Raw genomic sequence first — 24,052 nt, forward strand, 5'->3', positions numbered from 1 at the left:
AAGAATTTGAAGATGTTTATGCAAAACAATTCTCCGAATATCTAGGATTTCCACGAATATACGACGCCTAAATAATGTAAGGAAACGCATTTTAGTTTTGTTATGTTAATAAAATATGGCTTATCACCATGCCGACCAAACATACGATTGATAAATTACTCGCATTTCAATATTACTGAGAACTTTCTGGCACGTATCCTCGTGATGTTTTCGCACACCGTTGGAACAAGCGATAATCAATTTGTAGCACAAATAACTTCGTAACTGAAGGTCAAGTTTAATATCACTGAATTATCACTGCTAAGCGTCGGGTAGGTTATCATTTATTAAGCATTTTTTAACATTACATGATTCCATATTGTAATATAGAAGTAGCATATGGGCATGCAATTCACTTGCTAGAAAGTGGCTACTGTCACCCATGGACATTTGTTTGTTATCAAACCCTGATAATATAAGTATTTTACCCGAGGGCGGCAACAAATGCGTCGATACCCCTGGAGGATAAGGATAAGTAGTATTATAGTATTATTATAAGTATTATTATAGTATATTATTGGCTCTCTTATTAAAACAGGAATACCTACCGTTTATCGCTTAACACTGCTAATATAAGGCAGAAACACGTCTATATATAGGCAGTGCTTCTAAAGTTCAAGTATAATCTACAAATGTCCCTACTACCTGAAATTTTATTTAAAAAAATACTAAAGCAGAATTTCTAAATATTAAGATCGCCTAGCTAGCCATGGTTGTCTACATGTCAACAGATCAACAAAGGAAATGAATGTTGGGCGCGGTCGAAAGTTGAACGCCAGTTGCAACATTTCATTCCTAAGACTCTTTCGCGTTTTACTCTTTAGGGTGAACCGGTAAGATATCCAATCCAAATATGATATTAATCCTTACTAATATTATAAATCCGAAAGTAACTCTGTCTGTCTGTTTGTCTTTTCTTCACGCCTAAACCACTGAACTGATTTTAATGAAATTTTGTACAAAGATAGTACCCGATAGTAGTACCCGAGAAAGGTCATAGGATAGTTTTTATCCCGGAAATCCCACGAGAACTATGGATGGCGATCTAAGATCTATTAATCGGAGAATAGATCTTTTGGACCAAAAAAATCCATTATTTTAATCGATATTAGTAAGGATTGAAACGTAAACTATGCATTTGATGAAGTGATGATCTTTAGCAAAGTTGTTGTCCATGAGCCCACGAAGGTTTCAGAGTTGGTACGGACCAATTTTCGCCAGATGGCGCCACTGTCATTCCAATAAAGGTACGAATTTTCAGTTTTATGTATGTTAGTATGTCATATTATTTTCTTTTAAACGCGGGCAAAGCCGAAATAACTAGTAATGGTATATCACAGAAATATGTTGTTGTCAAACCATTACTGTTTCAGTGCTAGAGTCTCTTCTCAGAGAAAGTCCACCGCACTGACCAAGAGCAGAATGGTAGGTTTCCTATATTCTTGATGCTTCATTTAAAAATCTCAGTTGTTCAGGTTTCATCTTGATGTTTGTTTAAGCTATTAATTTCTAATACGCGCACAACTTAGAATATCATAGGTGTCTTGGATTAGAACCTCGAATATCCGGTTGAGAGGCGAGTTTCAAATTATTAGGCTATCTGCTTTTTTCACATAAATAATTTTATTACTTACAATTAACACGTCGTATACAGAGTTAGTTTATTTAAATGTGCTCAATTAAAACCTGCTCAGTATAGCGTCGGCATTAGAGAAGAACGCAACAATTATGAAGCCGCTATTATTAACATGTGAGTTAATTTTTACTTAACGATTTTAGTTTGGCCTTATCTAAACTTTGAAAAAACCAGTTGGATTTGATAATCTTGTTTCCTTAGTCGCCATATTTTTTCTCAAAACATAATTTCAAAAGTAACAGCTTTAAAACTTAATTAGTAATTTAATCATTTCTGTTTGGGTGCAATATTGTTATCAGTTTTATACTATCTTTCCGATGAACTAGAGACTTCAAATTGTAAACATATAATATATGATTTAGATGATTTCGTTTAATATTTATTTTATAACTATTTTAACACCGTATGCGCCCGACATTTTCGCCCAATTACGAAAAGAATGTTTTTTTTTCATAATATTTTTTCGATTAAATTATTTTCACCTATAGTTCTATAATAATAAAAAACTTGAAAAATTAACATTTTTTTGCTTGTCGTAAATGCTTATACGTTTATTTATTTATATTATATATTTTATAATTTTATTAACTTTTTTTTATAATTTTGAATGCATTATTTTAAGTTCTTTAAAAGAAAAAAATGGTTTTTACAAATTGAATTCTTTTGAATCCCGGCTGGGGAAATGGAAATAAGAAATGCAGTTTGAATTTTTATCAAAATCGGCCCGTAATTTGGAAAATAATTTTCACTAATTATTAGATTTCGGATTTCGCCATTTGACACTTGTAAAATTCACTCTGTATATATTATAAATGGATTACTAGGATTGGAGTAGAGCTGTTTTTGCATTTTTAAGAGCCTCATGTCCAAGCTATCCGGGACTATCTCAGAAGGAAATTTATTCCTCATATTGTACATATGTAACAAAAAACATCGTGCATACCCGACCGTGTAAGACTACCTCTGGCCCGGCCACCGCCCGCCACAGCTGCCATGTTGTGAATCGTACAAACAATTACCATAAATCTCTAATGAATCAATCAATGTGATTTTTTTTTTATTTTTGTAGTATTCGCCCTTGTGGCCATTACAACGGCGGGGGACGTTGGTTTTGAACAAATTCTTCAAAATGGAAACAACCAGTTTACCGCTAGAATGTTTTATGTAAGTATGGCATTTCCCATTTTAACATTTGTACAGTCGTAAATCTTTAATAATAATATTCAATACCTCACTTTTTATGTGCTCCTCACAATATTATCTATAGATGTCCATACATTTCGCATTTATGCAAACTTTTTAAATTAAATAAAAATATTTATTTGATTAAAATATGCTTTTTTACAATTTTAGGAAGTGGCAAAGGAAAATAAGGGAAAAAGTTTTGTCTTATCAGCATTTTCTGTGATAACGCCCCTAGCTCAGTTGGCTCTGGCCTCTGAGGGACCGTCGCATGATGAACTTTTAAACGCCATTGGATTTCCCGATGATAAAACTGTGAGTACAGCTACTACTTTATATTTACACCATATCACCAGGTATTAATGGAACATGTGGTAGAACTTGTAATAATATATAATTTTACTCCTGTAAAACAATTGTAAAGTGTCATAATAATCTCATCTGTGATTAATTACAAATGTATTGGTATAACTCAGGATTTAATTGCAAGGCCTTAATCATTATTGCAGATGATTGCATTATACATATATTCCGGTTACTACTAAAAATTAGAAGAAATTAACTGGAATACAATAATTTCACATCTGTAGAAGTTTATTCGTCTATATTATGGATAAGGTCAAACAATATTACATTTTTCAGACTACCGAAGTATTTTCACTCATCGACGAAAAAGACAATTCAATTCAAGGAGTTGAGTTAAAAAAGGCGAGCAAAGTTTATATAGCTTCTGGTTTAAAGATTCATGAGGAATTTGCCAAAGTGTCGAACTCAGTGTTTCATTCTGAGATTGCCAATATTAACTTCGGCGACGCCGAAAACGCAGCCAACGAAATTAATGCCTGGGTAAGAATTTCCAGTTGCTAAAATTAACAAAACTTTAGCATAATATGATTGATTTTAAACAATATTGATACCCATAAATCGCTTATTAATTCAATCTGTTGAATATTTTAGGTTGAAGATCAAACAAATAATCGTATTAAAAAATTAGTTGACAGAGATGATTTACAATCAACAATAGCAATGCTTGTAAATGCGTTGTACTTCAAGGTAAGTTGAAATAAAAATTAATTACAAATTACTTTCGTTGTTCGTCGTTGTTCACCTTATGAAATTGAAAAACATATAATAATTATTATTAATACGTACTCTAAACTCTTTGTTAACCCTTTACTATTTTACTATTCCTCTGCTAGGCACAGATATTCTCTCAAAGTTGCATGAATTTAAGTCACAGTCCACCACACTTACCAAGTGGGTTTTTTCGAGAGAAATCGTATCGAAAATCATCGTAAGGAAACCTACAGTGTGGTCCTTCTTTACCATGGATCCCTTCGCGGTTACAGAAAGCAACAGGAAATAATTTATTTCTAATATTTTTTTACTTCTTTAGGGTACTTGGAAATATCGCTTCACGGAGTCATCGACAGAAATTAAAGATTTTTATGTGACTAAAGCAAAAACTACCAAAGTTAAAATGATGCAACAAACGATGTCTTCTGCATATAGAGACAGCGAAAAATTAAAATCAAAGGTTTGTACTGCTTCCACAATACTCCTACAATATTCTTATTTAGGTGTACCCATTATCTGCCAAGTTTCATGAAATTACCTTAATAATAAAAAATATACACTTTTGGTACCAAATATTATATAGATACCTACGAGCGATCAATGGAGAGATTTTTAATGGTGGCAGAACCATGAATGTTCCTACAGCATATTTTATCTCTGCTGTGTTCTACTCTAAAATGTCATAAATTAATTGAACAACTTGTAAGATTTTAAAATCTTCAATCTTCAAAAATTTTTAAAATTAAAAAAAATATTCTAACAGAATATTTATCCGTTTTTGGAACTCTCTCCCTGAGGCTATCAGAAGGATGAAATGCAGGACTTCTTTTTCTTATTTATATCTGTGTATGTATTTTAGAACCTTACGTCACTTTTCCTTTTCCTTCTCGTATTTCTTCTTTCTCTTACATATTGTTTCTTATGCTTTTATTTTATAACGTATTTTTGTTTTTCTTTTCTTTTATTGTTGTACCGCTTTTATTATTTTCTGCACAGCCCAAAGGTTGGCTGGGAGATAATGCTTTTAGCATTAAGCCCGCATTTTGTTCCACAATTATGTTTTGGTTCAATAAAGCATAAATAAATAAATAAATAAATAAATATTATAATTATACATATTAATTTGTTAATCGTATAAAATTATTATTCACACTTAGAACACTTTTTAGTACTACTGAACACTTTTTAGACGTTTTTTTAAGATAAATGTATTTATTTTTGACCTGACACCTATTTTATTGTTTTTAGTTATAGTGTATTTTTTAAACAATTTTAAATTTGTAACAATTTTGTACTTTATATGTTTTCGACAGATTTTAGAACTACCATATGCTGGAGATCAAGCATCGTTACTCATCGTTCTACCACATGAAGTGGAATACATAGGATCATTGATAGAACTACTCAGGGACCCAAATGTTTTGGTAGAGGAAGCCCAAGGAATGAGTAAAGTTAAAGTTGAAGTCAGTGTACCGAAATTCAAAATTGAAACAACTACCAAACTCGTAAAAGTCCTCCTAAACGTAAGAATTACTTTTACTGTAACTATTATAATTAAACCTGAGTATTATTAAATAATTCAAATAATATAATTATAAAATGGTACAACCCTTTGTGGTTCGACCAGAGGCACCCGCGCCACAGCTATTTCTGCAAATAATAGGAGTTTAACGCTACTTTATTACGCTTTGAAGGGTTTGATAAAGGTAATACTAATACTTATCCAAGACGTTCCAACTTGATCCTCAGATGTAGCAACGTGTGTGGCCAACCTCAGGTAGAAATCTAATGATATCTGGGTTTGATTACATTTCTAAGGAACTGAAATGAATATGAAATGGATTTAATTATATAATTATTTTATAAAATTTAGTAAAATATCTTTGTAATTCATTACAGATGAATGTCACAAAAGTTTTTAGTCGCGAGGCCAAGTTAAATAAACTCTTAGCAAATCAAGGAGACTTAATGATAACGGACGCTGTACAGAAAGCTTTTATTGAAGTCAACGAAGACGGCGCTGAAGCCGCCGCTGCAAATGGTAAGAGCTGTTAAAGGCTACCTTACTGACGCTTATGTTGTATTTATGTTTACACACAAGATGGTAAAATCCTTTGCGGCCAACTTTGGAAACACCACCACTATACCTATTTCTGCCTAATAACCACAATGTTAAGCAATGTAGTGTTCTGGTTCAAAGGAGATGGTAAGGAAGACATTCTTTTAATAACATGTCTGTAGCTGACCTCAAGACGGATTCTAATCTTATCTGAGGTGGATTAGATGTCAAGTTACCACTTTAGGTGCAATCCACCACTTGTTTGTTAACTATTAACTTAATACTATTTTACAAAACACCGTATATGTCAAACACGGTCCGTAGCAAAACAAAATAAAAAAGAATAAGTAATTTAAAACATAATTAGAACCATAATATAAAACAAGTACCTACATATTGTTATTTTAGTAAACATATTAAGCAGACGCAAAATAAAGCAACTAAAAAATAAAGAAAGCATATTATAATTATTATTAATTTTGTTTCAGCGTTTTATGTTTCGTATTCTGATTTTCCTGAACCACCTCCAAAGAACGAGTTCATCGCAGATCATCCCTTCGTATTTTATTTGAAGGCTCACGGTGATATCATATTCAATGGAGTCTTCTATGGACCTTAGATATTACAACCAACACGTGAAAGCTCGAAACATCTGAGATATGTGCCGTTGAGGGAGCAAAGATGGAAAGATGTTATTAAACCAATAAATACTTTTACTAACTAAATATGTGTTATGAAATAATTTTCCCTTTCAACTATCCTAAAACTTTCAAAACTACATTATTACCCTCGTCAGGAAATAAGTTCCGTAAATTATTTCCAAAAACATGAACAAACATAAAATTTACAAAAACGCAAGTGTCGCAACGTAGTTCTTCTACTACAAAATGTTGCGAGATGTAATGTAAAATGGATTCGTTTTATTTGTTCAGGACCGATGCGATCATCTGTTTAACAACTTTATCATAAATTGATACCTAATAAAAATTAGCCAAATAACTCTTCAACATTTGACATTTAATCTTTATTCCTTTTATAAATAGAATGACTATTACTATTTAGCATTAAGTCTGCCTTTTGTGTCACAACATTGTTTTGGTATAAATATAGTATAATATAAATACAATAAAGTACAAATAAATAAATACATAAATGGACTTAGTCAATGCTATGAGTAAGTAAGTAGTTTAAGTAACGAGATGGTGGCGAAGACAAGGATGGCGGTCAGCTTAATTAACAGTGACCATCATTACCATTAGCCACCACGCTGTCCAACGATAGATTGATTCTACACGATATTTCCCTTTGCCGTTAAAGCAAGTAAAAATTAAATTGAAATGCGTACAAACTTTACAAAATTTCAAACTGGGATTCGATCCCGGATATTCAATTGAGAGGTCGCGTTTCATCAACAAAGCCCTCACTTATTGATTCACAGTAACCGCTATTCAAATGATCATGCCGGCTATATTCAAGTTAAATGCTTTCGCTTTCTACACTCACAGCCCCACACTAGGATTCCCTGTATCGTGGGTGCTATGAACACACACAAATACAAAAACACCCAGACCCAGAAACAAAAATCTAAATTCATCATTTAGAAATCTGTCTAGCCGGGGATCGAACCCGAGACCCTCTGCGCGTCGGACCGGCATGGTGACCGCTCCACCATGCGGGCCGTCAATAAAAATAACGTCCAAATTACACAATAAGAAAAGGTTTTTTACCGCGTATTCTGCGAAGAGGTAAAACTAGTAACACGGAACTTATGTACACAAAACTTATTAGTAGAAGCTAAAGCATACAACCAATATACGTATTTAAGGCACTACATTTCAAGATCAGTGTAGAGCCGGCGTCAGACGCGTCATAACGATGAAGCGGTTTTCCTTCTGTCGTAAGTTTTTTACATTAAATTATATCCATTGTCACATATTTTTCATTTCATTAATCAAATCCAACATAATATGAGGCTGTTATAACCAGAGTAGCCTCACTACAAAAAACATGAATTACAATATGGAGACAAGTAAAACTGTGCTACATTTTTAAATTACGAAAATACAGATAGGTTGAAAGTCATTAAAATGCAGTTAGACCACTCTGGTTCTAACGGCCTCATATTATGTTTATGTTTCGTATTCGGATTCGCAAATCATACGACGATTGCCTACGAAGAGAATATCATTACAAAAATATAGTGTGATCATTATATTTTTAAACAAGATTTCAAGATATTTATCTTATGATAATTAATCACTCGTTATTAACTAATAATCCATCTATCCAATGTTTTGTTAACCAAAGATTCAAATTTGATACCTTCTGCGTAATAAAAATTGACATATTTCGGTATTTATTACCTAGTTGCCTAATTCGGATAACTTGTATATAGTCTGATTCATAATTAGGTGTCCAAAATGTAAACAAACAAATGTCACTGTCAAAATTAACAAGAAACCAAACCTTTAACAAACTCAACAAAAAACGAAAACTTTACAATTATTCACAATTTAACGAACGCGCTATGAAAACGATAATACATTTGAGTTCGATTACAATCACGAAAATGAATAACATCAGCTACGAAACTTAAAAATGACGGCACAAGAAATGTCTTGGGTTCCGATTGTGTTACCATTATCACATTTTAATTTTCTACCATAAACCTTTTTTTTATTATTATTACTGTATGGAACGAAATTGAGGTAATATAAATATTAAAAAAATTGAATTGATCTTAATTTATTTAGATTATTATTTTATTATTGTTGTATTAATTTAATATTGTCAAAAATAAGAAACTACCATTTGAAACATATTTTCTTGATAGGACAACACCTTTGTTTACATTTTGGACACCTAATTATGAAACAGACTATAGGTATGTACTAATGGTGTAGAAAGAACATTAATTAAATAAGTATCTAAAAATGTCATTTTTAAATATGTCTTATAAAATTGTATCATTTTGAATAATCAAGTATTATTATATAATAACAATAACGATTAAATAACATTTGCACTTGATTTTAAAACATAAGATTTCTTTTATATTTATATTTATGCGTACATGCAAATATTTATTTCTTCTTCTTTTTCTTGCTTTTCTTACGTATTCATAACATTTAAAATACTGCCTAAATTCAAATGGATAATTTGATAATCGATCGTATTGTTATGCAATTATTGCGTTTTCTTACTATAGATAGATATAATCTTTATTGCACACTTATAGTTGAACTTCAACAATAAGCAATATACATACGCAGGTCAAGCATTATGCAATAAGCGGTTTATCGCTAAGTAGTAGTAGTTTTGAAGGTGGTAGAACCCTTTGTGGTTCGACTCCGGCGGCACCACCGCCACACCTATTTCTACCTAATAACAGCAGTGTTAGTAGGCGCTAATGTGTTCCGGTTTGAAGGATGTGGTAAGGGAGACAGACTTTACCGAGGCGTTCCAGCTTAGTCCTAAGGGGTAGCGGCGCATTTGTGGCCGACCTCAGGTAGGAATATCTAATCCTATCCGGAGTTGATTACAGATGTCCATGGGCGGCAGTAGCCACTTACCATCAGGTGGACTGCATGCTCGTCTGCTACTCTTATTTTATAAAAAAATGTAGCGTTCTAATTCAGACAACCTATGCCTGAAAAAAGAAGAGAGACGAGAGACTAATGATAGTGTGCGCGAAGTTAGAGAAGGAATAGGTTATGGCGGATGAATGTATACTACATGTAGTATATTAGTGTTAAAGTAATTATACGTTGGAATCAAATAAATACAAGCAATGGAAAATGATCATAAAACACACACTAAACAATGACACAGTGCATATGAAAAAGACGAAAACGAGATGGAATTTCATAATTTTGAATAATCAAATCATTTTTTTTTTTCAAAATAGGTTCCTTACAGAGCACTTTTTGAATGTCAATACAACTACCACCACTTCACAAGGTTTTTCGTTATGGAGAAGAAGCGGCGAAAGAAACTCCATAACACACATCTTTTTAAAAAAATGTGTTTTTACAATGTTAAACTTAACTTAATGGTACATGTGGAGCTGGAACTACTTCAGACCACACCGTTTTGTCAGTCAAATAATCACTTAGTTTATAGTACGCTTTTTTATATAGCGTTTGTTTAACGACATGTTTGAACTTTTTTTCTGTGAGATATAAAATGTGGTCTGGTATTTTATTGTAGTAGCGAATACAGTTACCCATGAAAGATTTTGCCACCTTGCATAATCTATGTTCAGGAATTGCTTATTTATTTCTATTTCTAGTATTAAAGTTATGGTGGTTTTTATTTTTTTCAAACATATCAGTGTGTTTTCTTATATACATAATATTTTCATAGATGTATTGACTCTGTATCGTCAATATGTAAATTGTGGGAAACAGTTCTCTCAGGGACTCACCACGTCGCAGACTATATATTGACCTTATTCCTCTTTTTTGAATAGTAAATATAGAGTCTATGTCAGCAGCACTACTGGGGTAGTGCCATAAGACATAATGTTGTGAAAGTAACTGAAATTATATAATAATATTTTATTAGCAGCTTTTTAAATAAATCGAGTTATTCAACACGTATGGATAATTTGTTCCATAAACCAACAGCAACTATAGAGAAAGAGTTTTTGTAATACTACGATACTATATTTATTTTAAACATAAACACTCGCACTCAACTAAAAAAAATATTGTCCTCGGTTCAAATTGTGTAAATAAACCTTAACATCGTATTACATCATCCCATAAAAAATACATGAAATCACTACACATAATTACTTCCCTACATTTGGCGTTTTAAGTACGTTTAATGGTTTGTTCTATCAACGGCTTGGTATTTGAGAAAATATGCATATTTTGTACGACTAAAGAGGTATTTTCGAGCGTATGTACATATGTTCTTTAGATTTTAACATACGAGGTGTCGTTGGACTCTTCTAAATTGTGAGATTTACATGTATATTTCTAAGTAATAACCAATTTCGTATAGATTCCGTATAGATAAAACTATGAATGAAATGTTTAATTTATACAGTCTCCATTTCCAAGGAATATACAGCGAAAAACAGATACAAATAAAATTAATAGAAATATGTAGGTGTGTTTGTCAAGTGAGTGTTTGTAAAGTGCGACAGGGAGACAACTCAACAAAATATTTCATATTTTCTATTATTAATTATTAATTTTCTTTTATTCTAAGGGCTAGAACGGTTAAAATTCGACCATTTAAAAAAATACTACGTTTATTCATTTTAAAATTATATCACTCTAAAGACGCTGCACATATCGCAATTTACATTTGACAAATATGCATTGTAATTAGGGTTTCTGGTCGGGAATTCTCGGATAGGGAAAAGATGACCGCTAGTGGCTAAATTTTATGCGCGCTACTGCGCTTCGTAGCACAGGTTAATTCGACGATCTCAGATATTGTAGCACTTGGTTAGCAGTCGTTAAATATGTTAAATATGGCCTCTTACAAGGTTTAACGATAACAGGGTTTATGAATAATGGATAAAAAATTTAGCATGGCTCGGCCACTATTCCGTATGTCTTTCCACGAATTTGTACAGCAGAGTAGCGTAGAAAAATATGCTCCAGGCCTCCCCCAGTTGCAATGCCCAGAAATAAGAGTTAGAAAGGTTGGAGACAGAATCCATAATGTTTTGGCAAATACTCAAGTTCCCGGGAATTCCCGGGAAAATGTGGTCGGGAATTCCCGTGGGCCAAGAAGAAAAATATGCCGGGAAATCAGAAACCCTAATTGTAATGCAATAACAACGATGTGATCACGATACGCGGAGGACACTCTAAAGCCGATACAGCGACTCTCTGTGTTTTTGTAAATATATTCCATGAAACTATCTGATAGAGTTTCATGTGTACAAACTATATACTTTATTTCTACCTAGGTAAACATCGATAAGAATTTTGGTCTTTCACCAAATAACTAAACTACCTACTTATACTAAAGTAATTTTGACATTGGAATTAATAATTTATATTAATTAAAAATTATGTCTGGAGCAGAATTTGTACCTTTAACTAAGTCGTGTACCTACCACATATACCCAATAAATCCTGTAACTTACTAAAGTATTATAGTCTTGTACATACTTAATTATATTTATTGTGTCCATTTCTAGTCATGATATGTTATTTTTTTTAACTAATTTAGACATTTTTTTGCAGTATTTGTCCTGGCGGTCATTGCAATGGCGGAGTGTCTGGATAATCAAGAAATACTTCAAAATGGAAACAATAAATTTACCGCGAGGATGTTTACCGTGAGTCCTTACATTTTACCTAAAACAGTCACTTAAACTTTAAAATACTTAAAACAAAAAAAATATCTACTCCATTGATTTTGAATGCCAATTCAGCAACATCAATAATTCTTTATTGGTGAACGAAATATCGTGAGGACATACATATGTCTAAATGCTCTAAATAAATAAAGATTGTCTTAAAAAATACTGACAAGCACTTCGCGAATGTTGTGGACCAGTTCCCAGTAGTGCAAAAGAACTAATTTACACGAAGTATTTAGTGTTTTCATTAGGTCAAGTAGGTAGTTTAATAGGTATATTAAACGTAACGTTATGTACTTGAGTACTCGTAAGTAGCTTAAGACATCATGAAGAATATCTCACTAAATTACCTTGTAGCGAGTCACTCACGAACACGTTATTACGATGATATACATTATTTAGCGTTAATTTTCATGTTTCTAAAATATTTCTAGGAAGTAGTAGAGAAAAACAAGGACAAAAGTGTTGTTTTATCAGCATTCTCTGTACTGACGCCGCTGGCTCAGTTGGCTCTGGCCTCGGAGGGACCGTCGCATGATGAAATTCTGAACGCCATCGGATTCCCCGATGATAAAACTGTAAGTAACTTCGATAATTTTGAGCTTTCATGGCTTATAAAATCCTAGATAGCTTTCCATCACAAGTTATGTAAGTATATAAACGCGTACCTAACCTGTACGCTTAGCTTGAGTTTTTACGTTTTAACAAATAAGACTGTTTTGGTATTTGTTTTTGTATTTGCCCTTATAATTTCCAATCAGCGCCCCTAGCGGATTATGTCAGAACTTGGAATTTGTATGGGCCAATACCTAAACAAATACCAAAACAGTCATATTTAATAAAACGTAAAAACTCATGATAAGGGTACTGAAGGCAACGCTCAGAAACGAAAAAAAAATTGTCGATGAGCCATATCTCAGTCGAAGTACAGAGCAAAACCCAGCATCAACCAAACAACAACCCAGCAAAACGTTGGGTTTTGCTGGGTTGCAGCAAAACAGCAACGTAGCCATTGTTATTCTTATCATTTATGTAGAAATATAAAATAACATTTCTTCCACCGTAACTTTAATTACAAAGTATACTGTCAGTAAAAAAAATAATAGCTTTTATTTTTACGTTATGACGAAAGCGAAGCTATAACAATAACAGAAGCACTTAAAAAGAGATTTGTAATAAATATTGTAACCTAAAATTATATTTCCAAGTGTCAATCTCTTCTCCTCCCCTCGCTCACCTTACCTCACCTTGTCTCCGCATCTCTCCAACCTAATATAGCCTTATTACAATAATATCATAATCATCATCATCAACAACCCATTACTGTCCCAATGCTGGGCACGGGTCACATCTCATAATGAGAAGAATTAGGCCATAGTCCACCGCGCTGACCAAGTGCGTATTGGTAGACTTCACATACCTTTGAGATTTTTTAGTTTATAAATCTCTCAGGTATCTCAGAGGTGCGTGCTTGGGATTTGAAACTCGGACCTCTCGATCAAGAGGCCAAGTTTCTTGACCTGGCTATCACTACTTGCAATAATATATTTATATATTTTTCAGACTAACGAGATATTTTCGTTAATCAACGAAAAGGACAGTTCAATTCAAGGAATCGAGTTAAAGAAGGCGAGCAAATTGTACATTCCTCTCGGTTATCAGGTCCAAGATGAATTCGCCGCTGTGTCTAGATCTGTGTATCGTACTGAAATTGCCAATGTTAACTTCGGGGACCCCGAAAATACAGCTAAAGAAATTAATACTTGGGTAAGTATGGTCGTTCTTAGTTTAATAGTCCACATGAATTTCATAAATATTTATGTACTCGAACTTTTTACGCGACTACATTACCATAAGGTTCAAACATCATTTAAATGATGAGAGTAACATAACATAATACATTTTATAATACTTTCCTTATTTATAATTTATTCATTTACAATATACATTTTATCTATCCTACGCACAATCTATCAATTTAATGTAGTACCTATACAAGAGTTATATAATATTTCTGTACTCGTAACTCATATTAAAACATACTTTATTTCAGGTGGAAGAACAAACGAATCATCGTATTAAAGATTTAGTTGCCCCAAATGCAATTGGACCTGACACCAGAGGTTTACTTTGCAATGCTCTGTACTTTAAAGTAAGATTAATACACCTTTATTTCTAATCTGAAACATTTTTACTGGAAAGATGGAGATACCACCCGATTTATATAATTATGAGGGGTCGTCCATAATTAATCTTATTCCTCACTAGCGGCATCGCATCTGTGATCGGATTCACATACCGCCTACTCTCCTCATCTTATAACCATGTTTTTTTTTATAATATAGGAGTAGCAGACGAGGATGCAGTTCACATGACCGTAAGTGCCTACTGCCACCCATGGACATCTGTAATCAACTACAGACCCCCAACCCCCAACCCCGACCTGAGGTCGGCCACAGATGCGCCGCTACCTCTGAGGCCTAAGCTGGAACGCCTCGGAAAAATATGTCTCCCTTACCACACCCTTCAAACTAGAACATAGCAGCGCTTAACACCGCTGTTATGCGGCAGAAATTGGTGCTACAAAAGGTTCACCTTCAAAATTACCACCTTCACATGTATTTGTGGAATTTAATTCACAAGAGTGAACGGCTATAGGTAGAACCCATGTTCTATGGAGCTGGTTTAAAGATGCTCATGGGCGACAGTGACCATTTGGCATCAGATACACTCCAAGCTCACTTCAAATAAAAACACATAAATTGGTAAAAATTTACACGATTTTCTGACAATACTTTTTTAGGGTATCTGGAAACATCGCTTCGTTGGCCTGGCGACAAGAAGTGAAAAATTTTATGTGACCAAAACAAACACCATGAGAATTCCCACCATGCACAACAATGAGGAATATGCATATGGAGAAAGCGATAGGTTAAAATCAAAGGTTTGTAATCATTTCATAGTAATTATTTAATACTTTATTAATCAAATTTTAATTATACTCAAATGAGGTCAATTTATTTAGCCGAGCTAGATTTTAGCAATTCAATTTTTTTTCCAAAAAAGCTTATTTTTTTTTCTTTAAATATGTACGAATTGAAGAAGTGTATTGAAACAGACAATAATTATATCTATAATTTTTTTTAGAAACACCAAAACTATATTGTAACATAAATCTTATAGTCCATTTTATTAATTTTTACAGCTCTTGAATATGGCATACGTTGGTGATCAATCATCTTTACTCCTTGTTCTGCCGAATGATATAGAAGGTATAGGAGAATTGCTAGAAAAACTCAAGGATCCAAATATTCTGGACGAGGAAACTAAAGGAATGTTTAATACCGAAGTTGACGTCAGTATTCCGAAATTCAAAATCGAAACAACTACAAACCTTAGAGAAGTTTTAGAAAAAGTAAGTACATATGTTTTCATACATCTTAAAACTCGAGTATAATGTGATTGGTGATTATTTGAATAATATATATGTAGCAATGCATGTCTCCATGATAACCCAAGATCAACTCCATCCCTGATACCCCTGAAAATAGAAATAAAACAAGATGCTTTTTACACTCTTTATATTAGCTTAATTTGCGTCAATTCAAAACAAATGCATTGAAAGTGTAGTCTTAGGCAAAATAATATTTTCTATACAATTCTTTGTCAGACACAGGTCGTGTTTACGCGCTCTTACGCAGATATAAATACTTTCGTACACATTACATAGGACGATACGATGTTGTTATGCCACGGACCGTGTATATGATATCGTGTACGTCTGTATATATAAATGCACCATAAGAATGCTATCATAGGGCAAAAACATCATAGTGACGGGGATGACGCTAGAAGTATATTTAGCACTTTCAAAAAAATTAAAATATGCTTTATCAAAGTATTTTTAATCATTGCAGATGAATGTGACCAAATTGTTTACTGGGGCAGCCAATTTGAATAAACTTTTGAAAACTGACGAAAACTTATACATAAGCGATGCTGTGCAGAAAGCTTTTATTGTAGTCAATGAGGAGGGCGCTGAAGCTGCGGCCGCAAACTGTAAGTTTTATACCTTTCGCACTTAAGATAATACATCTACAGTTATTCAAGCGTATGTATTGTGTCTATCTTTGGTACGCCCTACAAACGGACTTAACATTATATGAATGAGGTGTCGTCGGATTTATCTTAATTAAGGAGTGACATAAGCTTATACTTTTAAGCAGTCAAGCATGTTGTATGTTTGTAGAAATAAATGTTCTAGTTATCACATACAATAAAATACTTCACTGAAAACATGTTTTAGGCAGTTGCTAATTTGAATGAAATTTATTTTCAATTTCACTGTGTTTCTTAGAAAAATTGCAAATACCGTTTTTGATGAAAATAATTTGAAATAAATTCTTATTTTTATCCAACTACGGGGGACTATGTTTGCAAATTGTATGACTACACCTGCACGCAACAACTTCAGAGCGGACTAGCAGTTTGGCGCGGTCTATAACATCTTCAATATACATACAATCGTAAATCATATGAATCTACTGTAAATGTTTTGTTTCAGATTTTGGTATTTCAGCTACAAGTGCGTTTATTGGCGGACCACGGTTTGTATTTACCGCAGATCATCCATTTGCTTTCTTCTTGAAGGTGCGTGGTGATACTTTATTCAACGGAATCTTCTACGGGTCTTAAGAATACAAATACAAAATCCTTTGAGATTAATATTTGTGAAAAGAAATAAATTTATTAATATATATGTTGTCTGATTATTTTCCCTTTCCAAATCATTTTTCTCATTTAACATCGCTATGAGTGTAGCGAATTTAGTAAGTTTATCGTATGAAATGAGTTGATATACTTACCTACAAGCTAAACGTGTACAACGAAATTGGCACAGGATAAAGCTACAGAAGCCATCAATTCCTACTCGCAAGCCTATTTTCATATAATGACATACAGATCGATTAACATACAAACTTTAGTTCCACATATACACGTACCACAACCACGCCACACAACAGGGACATAATATCGACAAATAGTGATTACGTATAAATTGAAAAGCTAAAGCATACAATCAATATAGATGTACAGTCACGAGCATAAATATAGGTATGTCTATGGGCACTTTAGCAAAAATATCTGACCCAAGAACGAGTTGACAATTTTATAGTAATGTATTTCAGTAATTGTAAATAACGAAACTCCGCGCATAGCAAGAAAATCTTTTATAATTATCTGATAAATAACCTTAATTAACTTGAACATAAAATATAAATTATTAGAGAACAAAACATCTGCTTTCGAATGATTGAAAACAGTAGGCCACAAAATAATTAAAAATGTATAACGTGTTTTTTGCTCATGTTCTTTCTCGGGCAAAATACATTTGCCCTTTTAACCGGTAGCTTTAAAATTAAACAAGGTTTAATTATTAAGAACTGTAATAAAAATAACATAGGTACTGCTGTACAACAATGGTAGGTTACGTGTCAAGATCGTACGTTTCGTGAGTAGAAGTCGTAAAAATCAATACACGAAATTTGTTTTAAAAATATATTATAAAAAAAATAGTTAGGTTAAAATGTTCAAGACTCTAAATACTACGTACTACGTAATTTACGTACTTTTGTACATATTTTGTAAATGAGATAAAGTAAATATATAAATGTTAAACATTTAGTAACTGGCCGCATACTTAACAATTATATAGTATCTGTCTATTTCTCCTTACTAGTAGCACTCATAAATCCAAGCTATGGAAAAATTTTGAGATATATCATGAGAGATATGATATGTGAGTACACCTCAGTAGTTATTACGTAGTAGGTATTACGATACTTTTCGCCGCAAAACCCTAATTTTAGATTTATATAATTTTATTTTCTAATTAAAATATTTTACCATTATAATAATGTATATTATGAAATATCGATAAGAAAAATTGTACTTGCCCCTATCACTTATTGAGTAGCGTGGATTTTTCTAGACGTTTTGGTATGGTGAAATCAATTAAAAATGAACTTTACCTATGTGGATATTATTTATAAATTTGATATTTTTAAGATTTTAGGAAAAATAAAATAAAATTGTACTCAGTGATGGTACGAAACACCTCCGTATTTAATTGTCTTCTTTCTGCTATCATTACATTCCTAAATAGCATAATATGTCTTAATAATTTATTTTATTGAATTTGACAAACATCTGTCTCGGACCAATGCTCAAACATGAGTAGACTCGTTTGAAGGCAAGTGAGAGTAACAACGCCTAGTAGTGGAAGCCGCGTTACGCCTACTTTGCACTTCCACTTGTTTTTTCTGTTCCATGGTCGAGCGTACGTAAATCAAACTCATTGACACGCCCTTCAAACCAAATGGCTTAACGGATTTAACAGCAACGCTTAACATTGCTGTTAAAAGACAATAACAGGTGTGGCGGTGATACCTCCGGCATCGAAACACAGCTGGTTTTACCATAGTTGTACTATATTTAATTTGCATACAATTGTTTATAAATCATATGAACTTAGTGCGAATGTTTTGTTTCAGATTTTGCTATTACAGACTCGATTACGTTTAATACTGGACCACGGTTTGTATTTACCGCAGACCATCCATTTGCTTTCTTCTTGAAGGTGCGTGGTGATACTTTATTCAACGGAGTCTTCTACGGATCTTAAGAAGTTAATAAAAACTAAAATACCTTGAGATTAATGTTTATTAAAAGAAATACATTTGATATTATAAAAGTTGTCATTATTTTTCCTCTTCCAAATCATTATTAAAATAAAAAAAAAATCGGTTGTCTGTAAAGTCGGTTTACTGACGATAGTTGAACGTGACAACGTCATATGAAAATACTGATGGAATGGTTGCATTTTTCAAAAGAAATTTGTAAAATAATAATTAATTAATTAATTAATTTTAAACTAATAATTTACTTAACACTATCAACATTTATCAATAGTATGACATAACCTATAAACTCAGTTTCTCAACTTTTGTGTCAATCTAACAATTAATCAATCAATCATAGTTTACGATAATGAAATATCAGTGTACAATTATTTACCTTTATTGTTGTAGTTGTTGTAAATGATAAATGACGAATCTAAGCACTCCATATTTTCACTACAGACACAGCTGACGATACTTTAACCACACGTGTGAACTTGTATTGTGACGCTTTCTTGTTTTTCCAACGCCAAGAACGTTCGAGAAAGACAAAGACAGAGACACAAGCATGCGCCGATTCAATGCGCCTAATTCTCTAGTGCTGCGCGCGCGGCAGACCGATCATAGTTGAGTGGGAGAGAGACGCAAGGCATTCGGCGGGCCTCTCTCTCGTTCGGTGACTCATCGTAACGTTACCGGGCGTTACACTTTTTCATAAGTGACTCCCAGCCGCAACCTAATTTAAGACGTTGTCACGTCAATATGTGTCAAATAAACATTTTTCTCATTTAAAATTGCTATGAGTATAGCTAATTTAGTAAGTTTATCCTATGAAATGAGTTGATGTACTTACCTATAAGCTGAACGTGTACAACAATATTGGCACCGGAAAAAGAACAATGTAAAAATAAAAAAGTCGAATAAAGTCACAGAAGCCACCAATTCCTACTCGCAAGCAGTAGTTTCTCATACTGACATGCAAATCGATTAAACTACAAGTACAAGCCTTAGTTCCACATTCACACTTACCACAACCACGCCACACGACAGGGACATAATATCGGCAAATAGTGATTACGTATAAGTTGTAAAGAGTATCACTGGAGCTTCTTGTAGCTGCTTTGTGGTAACTCCAAAAACTTGTCTTTGTGATAGAGAAGCCGGGCTAGTCAGTGTTGTCCATACTATTGAGTTGAACGGAAAAGTGTAGTATTTTTGAATAAAATTATGCACTTCCTTACCAAATTTGCACTCGTTCGCAGTTATCTTTATGTCATATTGGTGTACATGTTTATAGTTTATATCCTATATTGTTTGCATCGGTTATACATGGCGAAAATATTAATACTCACAGAACAATGTCTTAGATAAACCAACAAGAAGTAATAAAATCCTAATAATCAATTCACTCAAATCTGGGATAATACTTCTTCATATAAGCTAAGAGCCCTCACGTTAATACATTAAGTTATTAAACTATAACAACTTCTCCGTATTATCTCTTTAATTGCTTTAACCGTCGTCATTCATCTGCCGCAATCGGGTACTCTTGGAAACTTCGCCCATTCCACAAATAGGCGATTTCATCTTAACATTTATTTTATCTAGCACAAAAACTAGCAGTTTTCTTAAGTAATTTACAGATATCATATCACTTCAAATACCTTATTTATTTACTGTAATACCGTGTTTAAAGATAATGATTGACAAATTAAATAACGTTAAGTATTAAGGAAAGTCAATGTAGGACGAATATAAATATGTCAATACTCGTACCTGGATTTAGTTGCAAGTAACTGACGTAAAATGCAGTGATCATCCCTTCGTATACTTTGTAAGGTAGCACGATGATAAATAATTATTGTATACAACGCAGTCTTCTATGGATATTTAGAGTTTTAAAACAACGAAAAGGAAAAACACTTGACTTAATTTTGTTAAAAAATTAGGTGAAGCCCAAATTTTTTTTCTTTCAATTCGGATGCGGGATTTTCGAGCGCGACATCTGATAGAAACGTATTCATAATACGTAGTTTATTATTGCATTATATGGTAATACTGGACCCAATTCCGTTGTTTTGTAGCTCTTTTTGGGTCACATATTTCCATTCGCATGCACGATTGTGTCAGATTTATCTTTTTAAAGTGACTGATTAATACGGCAACGTCTACAGCAGGTACTACTGCAGGTATAAAATAACATGCCTCTCAATGCCGTTGATAAGTAAAATAGAAAGATATTTCACTTGCCTTACAAACCTTGAAATTGACTGAAAATGGATGAATTTATCATATATTTTTTAATTCTTGACAAATAAAAAACATTTTAGAGAAAATTTACGTATGAATAACGAATACTACGTAATTTACTTAATAAATAAATATTTCAAACATTTTAGGGACATTTTAGAACGGAAACGTGGCATACTTTGTTCACGCAAGAATTTCAATTCTCAAAATTGGTTACACTTTCTTGTTAGAAGTGATTAATCTATGTATTTTACTCATCTAAGCTCAATGCAAACTTTTTATCAATAAATATAGGTGATCCATATAAAACTAAATGCCGGTTTATGATTGAACGATCTCGCACTCTATAAGCTCGTATGCAGCTTGATACTAAAATATAAAAACCAGTTTTGAAAATGTTCTCTGTTACAATATATCAACGTGTACTAACAATACACACCAAGTTCACTAACACTTTACAGTGAGTATACATACACACACCAAGTTTTGGGCCAATCATTACATTGCCGATAGAAGTATTATTTTCATAAATAGATAATTTATTTGAGGTATTTTTTTTGTTAGTTTAGTTCAGATTAGTTGTAATTTTCTAATAAGCATATTCTTATTGTTAATTAGATTTACATCATTGCTAAATAAATGATACTTTATTTTATTTTATTCAAGAAAACTACAGAAAAGTTGAGGAAACCCTCCCTCCTTACAATTTTGTAAAACATGTTCTCAAAGATGTATGAAGTATACTAATTCGCACTTGGCCACGCACGGTGGCACTGTGGGCTTCGCACTATGCCAGGAGACTGTGTCCAAAATTGAAGTTATTTTACGGTGATATATATAACCCTTCGTGCATCGACTTTGGCAGCATCGCCGCCGCAGCTACTTGTACCTAATAACAGCAGAATTAAGCGCCACTGTGTTCCCCAGGTAAGGGAAACATACACTCGTATCTCCGAGGTGTTCTAACTTACTCTTTAGGGGTCGTACATCTGTAAGAGGCATACCCCAGGTAGGCCTCTTATGTTATCTGAAGTTGACTATATATGTCCATGGGCGGCCATCTCAGGGGCGGCAGTCTCGACATTCGTAACGAATCTGACATTAACTATCGATCGCTAAATCTTAACGAAAAATATCGCTTGCAGAAATCTTCTTTACGACAATTGCAAGTCTCGACTACTCAAATTCCACGCAAAGTCGGTACTTGAAACGTCGGTACGATAGCGAAATCCGTATTCATAGCAGTGACAATTTATATCAAGAAATGTTGCAACTTAAAAAATGTAAGGCAGAATTGGTGAAGTTAATTTAATAAAACTAATTAATTAATTTTGGCAATTACTAAAAAAGTATGTGAAATATTCTAAGTAAATATGTTTTTATAAATCTGATTCATTTTAGTGATATAGTTTTAATATATCTAGAATTGTAATAAAATCAGTGGACATTATAATGTATATTACTGCAACACTAGCCAATTTGACGTTTGCTATGTGAATCTGTTTGAAAGGTTATGGAGCCAATGTCAACATTGTAAACTGATTATACGCCAACAAAAAAGTGGTTCAGTTTTTTGGAGTCTTTAAGTAAAGTCGTTGTAAATTAAAATGGGTGCGCGGACGGCAACAGTGTGTTGAAACGGCCGGGGTGTTCGCAAATTACATCTCCGTCGAATTCCAAAAAGTAAGTAGAAAGTACTTTTTATAATATTAATCCCTTAATATAGTTAAAATTTTGTATGTGATTACATAAAGTTTGTCAACTATCAACAGGCGGAGCCCTCCAACATGTACGCTGAAGCAGATAAGGAGCAAGCAGAAGCCACAATGCTTTTGGCAGAGGCAATGAATAAAATGGGGATGTCTCAAAAATAAGATGGTTAAGAAGAAAAACAAAAATGTTTTTTTATTGTGTCCATATTTTGAGAATAAACATATATTATGCTCAAGAAAATTTGTTGCTTTTTTATAGGTGTCATCACCCAAGACTCTAAGGGTACCCCTTATCAGCACCTAATATATTATAAATGAATCAATGAATACAGTACAAATATTCTTTATTGTAAATCAAAAGAACATGATAGCCTCAGAAACACAACTTCATCCAAATTTTATTCATTACGTCGATTTCTCATGATACGTCGCCGCTTTACCGTTTTGCGACGATGCTCAAGCTCAAAAATATTATAAGCTAAATACGCCTAAGTTAAATATGACTTTTTTTTGGAAATAATTGTAGTTTAAATACCTTAACAATCGTAACGATCACTTATCGGGCTGTCAAATTTACACGATAAATGTTTTGCGAATATCGTAAAGTTGACAAATGGATTTGATATGATTGCGATGACAGTCGGTAGTTTTCAAAGTCGAGACTACCAAAAATCGTTAAATTACGATCGGTAAGACTTATCAACCGAATTCGGTCGCTAAGCGATCGCTATCTATGTCGAGACTGCCGCCGCAGGTCTACTATCAGGTTTACAGCATGCTCGTTACTTGCACATTATACAATGTGAAAAAAATTATGACGTTAATATCAATCTCACATATAACCCTTACACCAATTCACACACTCCTCATAACTACACTAAGTTGTGAAACTATACCAAATTCCCCGGTATTATCTCTTTAATTGCTTTAACCGTCGTCATTCATCTGTCGCGATCGAGTAGGTACTCTTGGAAACTTCGGCCATTCCGCAAACATGCGATCTCATCTTGATATTTAAGCTATCTGTTATAAAACGAATACGTCTAGCTAATAGCCTTTAATGAATTATGGTAATCCTTTTATAGC

At 33.2% G+C, this 24,052-nt stretch overlaps 2 protein-coding genes across 2 annotated transcripts; both read left to right on the forward strand.

The window, feature by feature from the left end:
- Positions 1-1,669: 1,669 nt before the first annotated feature.
- Positions 1,670-6,675, forward strand: LOC140751078 (antichymotrypsin-2-like). The gene is made up of 9 exons (XM_073084909.1): positions 1,670-1,789; positions 2,745-2,839; positions 3,029-3,172; positions 3,500-3,703; positions 3,815-3,910; positions 4,254-4,394; positions 5,248-5,457; positions 5,834-5,975; positions 6,482-6,675. Exons 1-9 carry the CDS (start codon positions 1,768-1,770, stop codon positions 6,610-6,612), a joined length of 1,185 nt encoding a protein of 394 aa, XP_072941010.1. The 5' UTR covers positions 1,670-1,767; the 3' UTR covers positions 6,613-6,675.
- A 1,109-nt stretch (positions 6,676-7,784) lies between these two features.
- On the forward strand, positions 7,785-17,083 carry LOC140751074 (antichymotrypsin-2-like). The gene is made up of 9 exons (XM_073084906.1): positions 7,785-7,890; positions 12,206-12,300; positions 12,759-12,902; positions 13,888-14,091; positions 14,378-14,476; positions 15,128-15,268; positions 15,530-15,739; positions 16,242-16,383; positions 16,889-17,083. Exons 1-9 carry the CDS (start codon positions 7,869-7,871, stop codon positions 17,017-17,019), a joined length of 1,188 nt encoding a protein of 395 aa, XP_072941007.1. The 5' UTR covers positions 7,785-7,868; the 3' UTR covers positions 17,020-17,083.
- Positions 17,084-24,052: the final 6,969 nt, after the last annotated feature.

The sequence above is a fragment of the Epargyreus clarus genome, unplaced genomic scaffold (assembly GCF_041222505.1).
Source record: "Epargyreus clarus isolate Ecla_fem2 unplaced genomic scaffold, WU_Ecla_fem_2.2 ptg000021l, whole genome shotgun sequence".
Lineage (NCBI taxonomy): Eukaryota > Metazoa > Arthropoda > Insecta > Lepidoptera > Hesperiidae > Epargyreus > Epargyreus clarus.